Source organism: Eleginops maclovinus, chromosome 12, assembly GCF_036324505.1.
Source record: "Eleginops maclovinus isolate JMC-PN-2008 ecotype Puerto Natales chromosome 12, JC_Emac_rtc_rv5, whole genome shotgun sequence".
Lineage (NCBI taxonomy): Eukaryota > Metazoa > Chordata > Actinopteri > Perciformes > Eleginopidae > Eleginops > Eleginops maclovinus.
Window position 1 is genome coordinate 159,810 of NC_086360.1, and position 14,260 is coordinate 174,069.

The following is a 14,260-nucleotide window of genomic DNA, read 5'->3' on the forward strand; positions in this document are numbered from 1 at the left end:
CCTTCGTGGTGACATCATTCATGACAATGAAGAATAAGTTTTAACCCATTTTTAATCAGTTCAGTTTAGAGACCGACCGATATGGGTTTTTCTAAAGCCGATGCCGATACCGATATTTACCGGTCAGAGTCAGCTGATGGCCGATGTGTCCTGCCGATTTTTTGGGCCGATTTTTAGGGCCGATATGCTATCGTATTATCCTTAATTGGCATGCTAAAAATCATACTAGTAAGAGGAGGCACGACACTTGTAAACTTCACACGATTTATTGAAAATTGAACATTAAAAAAATCAACATATGAATTAAATATAAAATAAATAAATACCAACTCTGAGTCTTAAATGTTCAATATATAATCAACATAAAAATAAATATGAAATCAAAATATATTAGTGCTGCAAACACACTAGTAACAAAGGGCATACTAGCAACATAAAAAATTATGTAAACAAGTTTCAAGTTTCACAGGCATGTTTTATGCTTCTCAATACTGCCAGTTCAAGAAACGGAGGTTGTCATGTAGGAAACACAACTGTTCGGCATGTTCGCCCTTGAGGTTGCTCCTCTTCTTGTCATAAATGTTCCCAATCTCACTAAACACCCTCTCGCTGGGAACTGAGGAAGGGGGTGGACAAAGGAATTTTCTTGCTAGTGGTGCAAGAAGGTGTAGACGGGATGCATTTTGCTTCCACCATTCTAGCGGTTTACCAGTCTGCCTATTTATCACTGGCTCCTGGAGGTAGTGCTGCAGCTGGTCAGATATAAGGTGGTCTTCATCACTCTCCTGAGTAGGAGATCCATGAGGTCCCAAGATGTTGGCATACATTTGGTCAATGACACTGGAGGGACCAGGTACTTCCTCAACTTCCACCCTTCTCTGTTTCGAGTGTAGTCCTTCTTCTGCACTTGTGGCCATCTTCAGCTGTTCAGACACAACAGCATGCTCCTCCTTTATCCACCTTTTTGCTTTATCAAGTGTGCCCTCTGAAAAGACATGGCCCTTATAGCGAGGGTCCAGGAGTGTTGCGAGCACTAGACATTGTGTGTCCTCCATCTTTTGGAATCTTCTCTGTAAGCTTTGCAGCATTGACTCTCGCAGAGTTTTGATCCCAATTGTGTTTGGCACCTCTGTCTGAAGAATCATTTTCAGCACAGCAATGCTCGGAATGACGCAGGAGATGGAAGCCTCTGACTTGCTCACCTCAAGGGTGACTTCCTCCATAGGCTCCAATGTATCAATTAAATTGGAAGCTTTGGACCATTGATCAGGGGATAGAGTGGCAATTTTTCCATACTCTCGAGCGTAGTTGTTCAGAGCTCTCTTCTGCTCCACCATTCTCTGCATCATATGAAGCGTGGAGTTCCAGCGAGTGGGTTCAGACTGGAGGATGCTGTGCTCTGGTAGGCCAAGTTCTTGTTGAATTTTTTTAAGCTTCTGCTTTGCAAGAACAGAGTGGTTGAAATGTTTGGCGATGTTCTTTAATTTGGCATTAATGTCCAGCACTACTCGCTGACTGTTGATGCCATCATTCACCACAAGCTGTATGGTGTGTGCGCTGCAGCTGAGATCAGGTATTTCCGCCAGTCTGAGACCTTTGACCATGTTTGCCCCACTGTCACGGAGAACAAGTACAACCCTGTCATGGCTGATGTCCCAGTGCTCCAGCAGACTGATGAACATGTCACCAATATACTCCCCTGTGTGGGAGCCTAACATTGTTTTTGCATTTAGGAGGACTTGCTTCCTGTCCCAGTTGTGGTCAATGAAATGGCATGTTAGACTCATGAGAGCCTCAGTGTCCCCAGACCAACAGTCTGTAGTGAAGGACAAAAAAGGGCCAGCCTCCTCTGAAATTAGTGCTTTGACTTTTCTCTCCACTTTTCCAACTATGTCCTCAAGCATGTCGGTGCGGTAGTGCTTCTCCGATTTTAATTTGTACCTGGGCTCCATTGCAGCCACCAGCCTCTGGAATCCAACACATGAAACACAAGCGAATGGCAGATTGTCTGTGGCAATCATTTCTGTTATTAATGTGTCTATTTTCTTTGATCTGGTGTCTGAATTTTGCCAAACATATCTGTTATGGTTGGCTGATGAGGTTGGGAAGTGGATGTAGACACTGCAGCTGCTGGAGCTTTTTGTTGCTGAGCATCATTGTAAGCCTGGAGATGATGTACTCTCAGGTGATTCCAGAGGTTTGTGGTGTTTTTATGTTTGCTCTTTGCAGATCCCAAGCTCACATGTACCTTACAGAGCTTGCAGATCACCTTACTTGTAGCTGGCTCTGTGTCCGTAAAATGCTGCCATACTGGGTTTTTCTTTTCAGCCATACTGGGATGGTTTTCCTTCTGACATCAGACAACAATTCCTAAACAGAACAAACATTCAAGGTTAGCATTTAAAAGTGCCTTCAATGTTACTATATCACCATATGTTAATGAAAAATAAAATAATTTTATTTAGATTTTATTATCCATAACACATTTATTTTATTCATTATAAATAACATATGTTCTATATATATACACTATATATTCATGTATATAGTAGAAATATTATGTAGGCTATTATATAAAAATGACTGTAGGGGCCTACTCATCGATTCATAACAACAAGAATTAACAAATGTATGACTTCTTGCAGTCTGTTAGTCTATTAATTATTCATTTTAATATGTTTAACAGAGTGCAAGAAGACTTCCATGATGTGACAACTTCAGATAGTTACTTCAAAACGGCAAAATACGTGTTCAGGTTATACAGTTTCACTGTGGAACTTCCATGCCTTAAACTTTCATATGTTTCCGTTTCAACAATATAAAACTCCGTCTCCCAGCATGCTGCGCAGCAAACCGGAAATAAGAACTAGAGAACATCTGTTTGATCCTTTTCAAATTCACAATCAAATCAAACATGTAATACATCGCGAAAACAAATTGACATGGGATGACAATGTTTTAAAACGTTCACTTGCTATTTGTGCGTCCTCTTTTTGTTAACATTTCACTTAGATTGTCCGTTACTTAAGTTTAGATCGTAACATAGCAGTCACCAGCGTTGAGGGGGCTTAATTGCGCTCAACGCTGGTGACTGCTATGTTACGATCTAAACTTAAGTAATGGACAATCTAAGTGAAATGTTAACAAAAAGAGGACGCACAAATAGCAAGTGAACGTTTAAAACATTGTCACTTTCCTTTCTTCTTCAACTCCGATGCAGTTGAAAACGAATGGACATGGGATGACAATGTTATAAAATGTTGACGTTAGATTTGTGTCCTCTTTTTGTTACATTTTCACTTAGATTGTCCGTTACTATATTTTACTTTTTTCCTTTCTGTAAATGAAGCAACATCACAGATTACAACTAATCATGAGAGAAAATATGCGACTTTTGGACATTGGAATGTAAAAATTGATGCCTTACCTGTAGACCGTCTTGCTCACTCTTGAAACCTCGTGTCCCGGTGTGCGTTCCAAGTTGCTGCCCGCAGATGTGCCTGACTTAAAATCGGCCCGGAAAATCGGCCGATGCCGATTGATTAAAAAATAGCAAAAATCGGCCGATTAAATCGGCTTGCCGATCGATCGGTCGGTCTCTAGTTCAGTTAGCCTAGTTCATTTGTTACCTTTGGAAGTCAATCAGTTCATTACCTCCAGGTTATGTTTTCGGTAGCGTTGGTTTGTTTGTTTGTCAGCAGGATAACTCAAAAAGTCGTGAACGGACTTGTTGGAAATGTACTCATGTTCATGTTGTTTCATTCAGTGCTCATTAACAAATCTACAAAATGTACTGATCTGCACTGTCCATTCTGAAAAGTGTACCATACACAAAACTGTTGTCATTATTTTTAATTTGTACTGCATCAGTACCAAACCTGATTGTACATTCAGTGCTCATTAACAAATCTACAAAATGTACTGATCGGCACTGTCCATTCTGAAAAGTGTTTAACTGTTGTTATGACCTGGTGCATAAAGACACAGCTGACACAGCTTTTTAAGCATTCAAATGTAATAAATATTACTTATTTATTAAGTAATTAAACCAATATTTTTTAACATTTGTTGTGGTCATCTTGATGATGTTAAGAAATGAGAAACACCACATTTTCAACATCATTTTCAAAACCATGTTGACAGTAAATAACACTAAATTAATCATTAGTCTACATTACATGAAGACAAAAAACAAGGCTATACACTGCTACCCAAGTAACAAAAGGTGATTTTTTAAATGGAAGCAAAGTTAAGTTAAGATAAACTTTAGTCGCATGTTGCATAACATAGAACGCACAAGAGACTTGGCACAGACATACATTACAAAAGCATCACATTACATTCCGTTCCATAACAGAAAGAAACACTGAACTGCACACACAAGACATCAGACAAACAAGAAGCAAGCAACACAGTAAGTTATAGGCATGTACAAAATACTACAAGTGAAATACTTACTTGCATAACTGTGTGTACCTATCACAAAGCAACAGGCGACCCTCATGGTACTCGTCTGTTGCAAAGGGAAGTATATGCTTAAAATAAAAGGACCGGAGTCTGGCCACAGTGTTGACACAAAATGTCTGATCATATGGGACATGGAGCAATATCTGCTTGGAGGCAGACCAAATCAAGAGCTTACAGGCCCTCAGGCCTGTGCAGAACATGCCAAGCTGCACTTGGGTGGAAACCCCGAGGACCATTTGGCTGCAACTGAGGCACACCGTCCACCATCTTCACATCAAACCTCTTGTTGAAGAGATCTTCCAGGTCTTCGCCATCCTTCAGAAAAGGGCACTTCACCTCGAGTAACTCCCCAGTGTTTAAGATACCATCAGGGCTTGCTGACAACCAGGGCTCTGAAGGACACAAAACAGTGCCACTTCGGGCAACAGTGAAGCCACACCCCTCTAACCACCTAACAGCCAATGCCTCTCCTGCTACCCCATGCCTAGTCGCCTCATTGCCATGAAACCTGGGGTAGATATGGTGCTGCAGAAAATTAAGCGGGTTACTTCTTACCGGGACCTTCTTTGCTGAGCTAGCCGTTATTCTTAGTTTTCGAGAGTCGTGCCAGAGGTGAGACGCACTCTGCTCCTGAGTCAACTGCTCCAAGGTCTTCATTTTCTCGGAGGAAAGGGCAACAAACATCTCATAGAAGGGGCTACATCTCCGGCAAGAGTTGATGCCGTCGTGAATGGCATGAGCTTCAACAGAGGCTTGGGGTGGCTCGAGGGCAACGGTGGCATTGACACATTTGAAGAGTAGGCTTGACTGTGGCAGCTTCAGATGTTTAAAGCCATCTCTCAGCTCGTCCTGTGAATAAAAAATTGGGGTGGGGGGTAGGGGTAAAAGGTTGGGCCTTACATCAGGTGCATGGTAGGCATCTGTTGGTTTGTGGTGTGAGAATGAAATATCCCCCAGCAGCTTTGGGACAAGGTTGCGCTGTGTCCCGATGTTCCACAGGCGCTGCTCATCGGTGCTGGCCAGTCCCGTGAGCCCATTGGACACTGCATTCTCCACCTAACAATAAACATGGTTTAAATCTATGACTACTTAAACAAAAAAATACAGAGTCAATCAGCCCATATCCCTGCTCCCTGAGGCTGCCGAGTGCTGTGAACAGGCATCAGAATGACAGCAATGGTAGACCAAAATACAAACTGGCAGGCAACGCCAACAGATGCGGGCATATGAAAACAAAACTCATTCCCTCCCTCATCAGTTGACCTTGGCTTCTGTTTCGCTATTTGGTCTACCTTGCATAAAATTCTGTCCCTCTCATACCCATCAACAGCACTCGGCAACGTGATACAGATTGATTCACTTCCGATAATACCTTTAACTGACATGCATAAATTCAAGGATATTTTAGTTCATGGACAGATACCAATGGCAAACAGCTTATCCTTATCCTAAAAATTGTAAAACATTGTTAACAACTGATCACAAAACATAACCTTACCTTACCTTACCTCTCTCCCTGGCAAAAGTAATTAGACTGAAGGTGTGCTAGGGTTGCCAGAACAACCCGTGTCAGCTGTTCCCTCCATTGGGAGTGGACAGCTTACTTACAAGGTTTGTTGTAGGAAGCTTACCTATTCTTGAAGGAAGAGACACTGACATCTTCCATCGGTTAATTGTCTTGCTTATGATAAAAGGCAGACTTACCTGGGCGCCATTCACTTACCTTATTCCTTGAAACAGTCCGGAGATTTGACAATATAAACTACTTACAAATGGTCATCAATAATCTTGAGCTGTATATACCCAAAAACTAAATATGTTAATAACCATAGTCAAGGCAGTGAATATATTTTCCATACAAGGTAATATAACGTATTGTTCTCTGTCTGTGATACAAAGGACTACTAACAGTAGCCTAGGTACACCACAGGCGGCTACAGTAAGAAAGTAACGTCAGATAGCCAACTAGGCCTACGGTGAACATGAGAAGTAACGTTAGGAGAAAGGGGCAGACGGCCTAACGTTAAGCTATAAATGTTTACGTGTCCTAACGTTACATAACAATATGGTAAAGTTACACAAGGCCGACCTCTCATTGTGTTCTAGATATGAATGTGTTTGGTAATGTTGTTCTCTGACACTGGAGAACAAAAATAAGAACGGCTAGAAGTTGTCTAACGCTGCCATAACGTTAACGTAAGTTTAACTGAACTGCATGATGTAAACTTATATCTATGCTCGCTTTAAATGTCGTAATAGTACAAGGAAAGCAGGATTAAGGATATGACAGCTTAAGTACTACAACTCACAACATTACACACATCAACATAGCGCTGCCTTACTTACCTTCCACAAAATTGCAGCGGCGTGACTGCAGGATCTTCCCAGGCCGGCAATACAGGAGCATCCTGTTGTCTCCACAACTCCCTCCGTTGTTACCAAAACCCAAGCGTTGTGACCTAGAGAGCTGGCCTGGCTTGGGCTTACGTTGGCTTTTAAAAATAACTTTGTATCATCGAGTTTATGAAGCAGGACGCGACCGACCTTTCCGCTGTGCAGGTACTGGTATGCTTCGGTGCTTTTAAAGTTTTTCATCGAAGCCCCGTCTACGCCTACAGATAAAACCATATGATTGAAAATATCGCCGTACATCACAGGGGGCCATCTCCTCATGTCGTCCATCCACTCTTTTATTTGACTAGGGTGTTGTAAAATTTCACCTCCACTACTACGAACAGCATCGCTTGTCTCTGCCCAGGTAACATCCATCTTAAAGGTCACACTAAAGGTTAGGTTACACTAGCTAACCAGAACTAGCTGACCGGAAGATCATACACAAAGCGGAAGAAAAAAGCCGTTAAAAATGGGCGGGGCGTAATAGGGTGAATAGGTAGGTTTTCAAATATTTCCTCTTCAGTAGGCTACTATGTGAATGGCATTTCAATTACTAGAATTTTGTTTTTGCGTGATGTATAGAGAATAGTTTAGTGTAAATTTCATATTGAAAGAGCTTGCTAGCGTGCTAACGTATTAGCAGCTAAACGTAGCATCAGCCTAGAACTATGGGCAAATTGTGTGTGATATCATTCATATGTAAGGTATTATTCGGGCATACAGGCTCAGTGACTATCAGACTATTTGGTTATCGGATTATTGCACTACTGAATGCTTACTGAATACTGAATAACCTTTTTTTAACCTCATCCCACAGAATTTTCCTTGGCGCCAAAATCATAGGCGAAATGGTTGACCGAGACTTGGTCACAGCCATTGAGACAGCTGTTGCCTCGGGCGTAAGGTCTGCTTTGGCATCGATGTCGGTAAGAACTTATCACCCTTCCTTCTCAGTCAAAAAATATCATTTAGTTCTACAAGTCGAGTTTTACTGGAAGTTGTCTATGATCTGTCTCAGACGTTTGTACGCAACAGGACTGAATTTACGTTGCAAATACCTTCCAAAACTGGTAACATGACATAGTATGTTTCATAAATGTGTTCCACTACTCTATTTGTGTGAACATCATTTTTTATGACACTTTTATTCCAGGATGACAGACATTCACAGGGAATAAGAAGAGAGGACATCCAAGACTTGCTGGATTTGAACCTAACCCTAACAGAAGTGGCTGCACGACTGCATGTGTCTAGACCAGGGGTCTCAAACTCAATTTACCCGGGGGCCGTTAGAGGTAGAATCTGGGTGAGGCTGGGCCGCATCAGGTTTCCCACAAGAAAAGTACTAAAAAACATTCCAATGTTATCAAATGTCTTTATTTTTAATTTTTTAACACAAAATAAGATGAAAAAATTAATTAACAAATTCATAAGAAAAAAACAAATCAATCAGTAATAAATAAATAAAATGAAAATAATAATAATACAGCAGATATAGAAGACTGAAGAAACCACATATAGTTGCTGACTAGAGAAATGTAATTATTATTCAGATTCAAATATCCTTATTAACAGTTCTTTAACATTTAACTTTCTGAACATGAATGGAACATTGAACATAAACTGTTCTGAACATGGCTTCTTCTGCCTACGTCTTGCTGCTAGAGATCTGGCAGCGCTTCCTCTCGCATAGCCGAGCCACATTTGGCTTAAGCAGGGATGAAGCAGTTGAGACCCTCAGTAGGGCTTGAAGATGCTCATCAGTAAGTCTAGACCTGTACTTGGACTTATTGAAGTTCAACGTAGAGAAGAGCTTTTCGCACAAGCATGTGCTCCCAAAAAGACACATGGTCCGCTTGAACATTCGTGAAAGCTCAGGGAAGCTGGGGGGCAATTCTCTCAAAAATTGCCCGAGCTTGTCTGCTTTTCCACTCACCTCCCTGAACTTGGCTTTGAGTTCAGAGTTGCACTGCAGGTCAATGAGCTCAATTTGAAGCACAGAAGGGGCATCTTGCACATCAAAGGAGAAGGAGTCCGCAAAAATGTGAAATGTGGCTCTGTGCGTCTTGAAGTCTGCAAATCTGTGATCAAATTCCTCCTGTAGCTTCAAAATGACCTCCACATACTCCTCACCACTGAATGGTGTGCCTGCATCCATGAGTGCCTTGCATGCTGGAAAATGGCAAAGGTTTGTCTGAGAAAGCTGGGCTTTCCATAACATAAGTTTTGTAGAGAATGCTCTCACGTCGTCATAGGCAGCACTAACAAGTTGCCCCTGGCCTGGTAACTTCTTGTTCAGTACATTAAGCTCATGTGTGATATCAACAAAAAAAGCTAAGTCCATGAGCCATTTGGGATCACTTAGCACAGGAACAGCAACCCCATCTTTCTCCATGAAGGCTTTCACTTCCGCTCTCAACTCAAAATATCTCTTCAACATGTTTCCCCTGCTGAGCCAATGTACCTCGGTGAAGTAGAGCACATCCCCATATTCTGACTCCATTTCCTCTAAAAAAAAAAGCACAGAACCTTCTGTGCTTTAAGCCCCTGGATCTGATTTAGTTGATGCATTTCACAACGAAAGACATCACATTGTCAAACTTCAGGCATTTGCTGCAAAGAGCCTGCTGATGGATAATGCAGTGCAGAGCAATGGCCTCCTCCACCAGTCCATTTTTCCTCCCTGTCATTGATGGCGCTCCATCGGTTGTTATTCCAACAAACCTCTTCCATGGCAAACCGGCATTCTCAATGGCATCACACAGCTGGTGAAATATCTCCTGAGTGGTGGTCTGGCCATGCATTGGAATCACTGTGAGCAACTCCTCTATGACTTCAAAATTGTCATCAACACCACGGACATAGATTGCGAGCTGGGCAGTGTCGGTGATGTCTGTGGTCTCATCAAGAGCGACTGAGTATACACTGAAACATTTTGCTTTCTCACACAGTTGATCATAAATGTCACCTGACAGTTCAGAAATGCTCTCTGCCACGGTGTTGGCAGAAAGGCTGATGTTGCTAAACTGACCTTTATTTTCTGTAATATGCACTTTTTGACAAATTCACCTTCTGTGAATGGCTTTCCTGCTTTAGCAATCATCTCACTAACCACGTAGCTAGCTTCGACTGCTGCATCATTCTCTTTGGTTGCTTTCTTAAAGAAATGTTGTTGCCTCAGTAGATATGTTTTAAGATTAGCTCCCTGGTATTTTGCATACTCCTCAGCATGTCTAGTTGTGTAATGACGTTTCAAATTGTATTCTTTGTGCACTGCAACTTTCTCTGCAAATAAGACACGTCGGGATGCCCCTGTGTTCAACAAAGAAATATTGCACTTCCCACTTTTCCTGAAATTGTCTGTGCTCATCACCAACCTTTCTCTTCACTGCAGGCTTTGAAAAAGACATGTTTGAGGCTGTGTAATATATATTTCCACTTGGTGTCACTGTCGCGTTGAAGTTTCAGTGTTTAGCCGATACGTCTTTTCCGCTTCTTTTTCTGTCCCGCTGAGCAGCAATTTCCGCGGCCGCCTCCGCTTCTGAGCCCGCGGCCGATGTCCCGCCCCCGAGAGCAATATACCCCACCGTGATTGGTAGGTTCGTTCAGCTCTGCACACAACACTGAAAAGTGCCATTCGTATCAAACTCGCGGGCCGCATTAACATTAGACTTTCATATTGAGGTGGGGGCCGCAAACTATCGTCTTGAGGGCCGCAGTGGGCCCGCGGGCCGCAAGTTTGAGACCCCTGGTCTAGACCTACTTTGTATAAGCTTCTGAGGGAGTTCAACATGGGAACTAAATTCACAACAATAAGCGACACTCAATTGGATTCATTACTCTCTGAAGTTAAAAGTAACCATCCTCATGTAGGAGAAATATATCTTAATTCACATTTGCGTGCTAAAAACATTATTGTTCCAAGAAGGCGATTGAGGGACAGCTTGAAGAGAATTGATTCCATTGGTGTTCAGTCGAGGAGAACATCAACTGTGTCTAGACGAGTTTATTCAGTACCCTGTCCTAACTACATTTGGCACGTAGACGGGAATCACAAGTTGATTAGGTGGAAAGTTGTTGTACATGCTGCTATGGATGGTTACAGTAGGTTGATCATGTTCCTCCAGTGTTCTAACAATAATAGGGCTGAAACTGTCAGACAGCTTTTCCTCACAGCAGTCAATGACTTTGGCAGACCGTTGCATGTTAGAACAGACCTGGGTGGGGAAAATGTATTGGTTTGGGATGACATGTACCAAAACAGAGGCGAAAACTGTATTAACTGGGAGCTCCGTACATAATCAGCGCATTGAGAGGTTTAACAGAGACCTGAATAGGAATTGTAGCCATGTTTATGCCCCCATTTTCTATGATCTGGAATCAACAAATGCACTTGATGTGGACAATGTCACAGACATTTTCTCACTCCATTATGTGTACCTACCTAGAATCAACAGGACATTAAAGAATTTAGGGCTGCTTTCAACCATCACTCAATATCCACAGAGGGGAACCGAACCCCACTTCAACTTTTTACCCTGGACCAGCATCTGTTCTCTCTTCACTGCCCAAATGCACTCACGGAAAGTACACAGCCTACAGCCACAGATGTTGAGCATAGACAGCAATCATTTTGCCCATTAAACGCTGCAGATCTTCAAGAACTCCGTGAAACAGTAAATCCGTTGGAAAATGACCAGAACAATGGTAAAACTTTGTTCCAGAGAGTGCAGCAGTTTGTTTTTGACAAAATTGCAAACCCTCCTCACATTCAATTGTAGTTGTCAATTTGCATTATTGATGTTATGTATTCTATGAATAAAATGCTCACGAATTAACCCCTTGACGCCTGAATTTAAATGCAATTATGTTAAAAATTTTATTTTATGTGTTTTTGCTTTCAAGCAGATGCTAAATTAAGTGGAGATTATTAATTTCAATTTAGCACATAGAATAGATATAATTTTGGGTATGATGCAAATTAGCGACAACAGGCATTAATGGATCAAATAGTAATTAAAACACATTTCCCATCTCAGGCATGTAATTCATTTTATTGATGCCAACATATCATTTAAATTTAAATAGTATTAATTTCATGACAATATGTCAACAGACATGCAAAACTCATGACAATGACAACAAAACAACAATAAAAAAACAGCGTGTAGAACTGTGTGTAATAGAGAGAGTGTGTGTGTGTGTGTGTGTGTGTGTGTGTGAGAGAGAGAACGAGAAAGAGAAAACACTTAGAGAGAACAAAGGATGTGCCGAGCTGTCTTACTCATGAACTCAGCTGTCAAAAACTCATGACATCATTAACCATTCATTATAACAATGAAAACAATAACAATAACAAGAACAAAACAGCTAAGGTGTCTCACTGATGGAAATCTCTGAAGCAGTTGTTATTTTTGTTCAGGCACAAGTGAACATTGCACTTCGAACATTTGATCACAGTCTGTCCCCTACAGTTTGGGAGTTTGCAGCGCTGTCGTGAACTTTCAACCACTGGCCAGTGACCCACAGCATCTGCGCGGACTTCCTGTGCTGGTATGGCCTTGGCTGGGCCTCTGTGTCTTTTCCTCTCAAAGTCTCTTTCCAGATCTGATGAAGGGCGTCCCCTCTTCTTCTTGGACAAGTCCTTGCCCTGCATGCAGAGAGCTTGTGCAACTGATGTTCTGAAGGACAGCAGATCCCTCTGCTTCTTCTTCGGGATATTCAGGGATTCAGAATCACGTCGATACAACAGCCAGCTGTTGACAATGGCCATATCCACAAAGTGGAAAAAGAACCTATGGTAGTACTTCTTTGACCTAATGTGGATGCGATAATAGGCAATAAGTGCATCAAGAGCATCAACGCCACCCATGAATTTGTTGTACAGGCTAATGATGTTTGGGCATTCCACAGTCATTCTCTTCTTTTGCTTTCTGTCCCATCTTTCCACAGTGGAAACAGGCTGGGCACTGGCAAAAGTGCTGGCAACAATCACCCCTCTGTTGTCAAACCATTTCACAGCTCTTATTTCCACTTTTTCCACAACAGCCTGTTTCTCCTCGAATGTCCCTCTGCCCTTCTTCTTCATTTCTCCGTCCGCAGTGAAAGTGCAGCCTTGGAGTCGATTCTGCCGCACTGTGCCAAGGGCAGGTATCCCGTTGTTTGCCAGAGCTACAAACAACTGCAATGAGGAAAACCAGTTGTCAAAATATAGCAGGTGATTGAGTGCACCCTGAATGACTTGTGCAAGCTTTAGCACGATGTTTCCGCTTGCCCCAATGTCTGGCCCGTTTGGTGGAGGGTCAGATTTCCCTGCAAAGATGTCAAAGGAATGCACCAGCCCCTTTGTGTCACAAAGCACAAATATTTTGTATCCCCATTTGTGTGGCTTGCTGGGGATATATTGCTTGAGACTTGATTTGCCTTTGAAAGGCACCATTTGCTCATCGACACAGAGCATTTGATCTTGCGGGAGAGCCTGGAATTTGGGAAGAAGTGCATCAATCAGTGGCCTGATTTTGAAAAGTCGATCCTCGTTGTTTGGTGTCATGTTATTGTTGAAGTGGATGTAATGTTTAATTGCCTCCCATCTGTCACGGGGCATCACATCAGCCACATGTGGTAGTCGACATGCACTGGACCAGTACATTCGGGATCGAGGTAAGTGCAGAATGCTCATGTAAACGACTGTGCCAATGAACTGTTCAGTTCATTACGATCCAATTTCAGCGCACAGTTTGGATTTTTTTGGGTGCAGTATAGATTGCTCTGTTCCACAATACTGTCTAGAAGCTCTGTATCGAAAAAGTCTCTGAAGTATTGGATGGGCAGTCTGACTGCATCGGCCTCAGGAAGAGCATCTTGCCAAACTGGCACTTCTTTCGGTCTTCTGGCTGTCTTCCACTCTACCCTCTGTCTTTTTTGTTTTGTAGCAGCTGCTGTTGTAGCAGGTGCTCTCGCAGCAGTAGCTGCAGAACTGGTGCTAGGGACCGCATCAGAGTCTCCATCAGTGCTGCCACTGTCATCACTGCTGCTGCTGCTGCTGCTTTCATCACCTGGTGTAAAAAAAAAAAGTCACTATTGAAAAGAGCAGACATTTTTTATGATTATGAGTACAGTTGTAAGACAGAAAAGTTCTTTGAAAACAGCTTTCCATACTTCGAGGTCAAGCTAAATGAAAGAAATAAAAGGTCACTATTGAATGCAGACATCTTTATTTACATAATACAAAACATGTACTCATTGTGACATCCACAAATATTAGGCTAACAACAAAGAGCTGCACAATATTATAAGAATATTCAGCGTTTTCCCACAGACTTTTCTGCCAGCCTCGCAATGTATGGGAAACACTGTTATTATAACCTTATTACTACTATTCTCATCACCTGGTGCAGGT

General features: G+C 42.1%; 1 protein-coding gene across 1 annotated transcript; it reads right to left on the reverse strand.

Moving 5' to 3' along the window:
- Positions 1-485: 485 nt before the first annotated feature.
- Positions 486-2,272, reverse strand: LOC134873251 (zinc finger BED domain-containing protein 4-like; the record flags this gene model as incomplete). The annotated part of the gene is given in 2 exon segments (XM_063896719.1): positions 486-2,098; positions 2,101-2,272. Coding segments are annotated over 2 exon segments (1,785 nt in total), but the record flags the coding sequence as incomplete, so codon positions are not given.
- Positions 2,273-14,260: the final 11,988 nt, after the last annotated feature.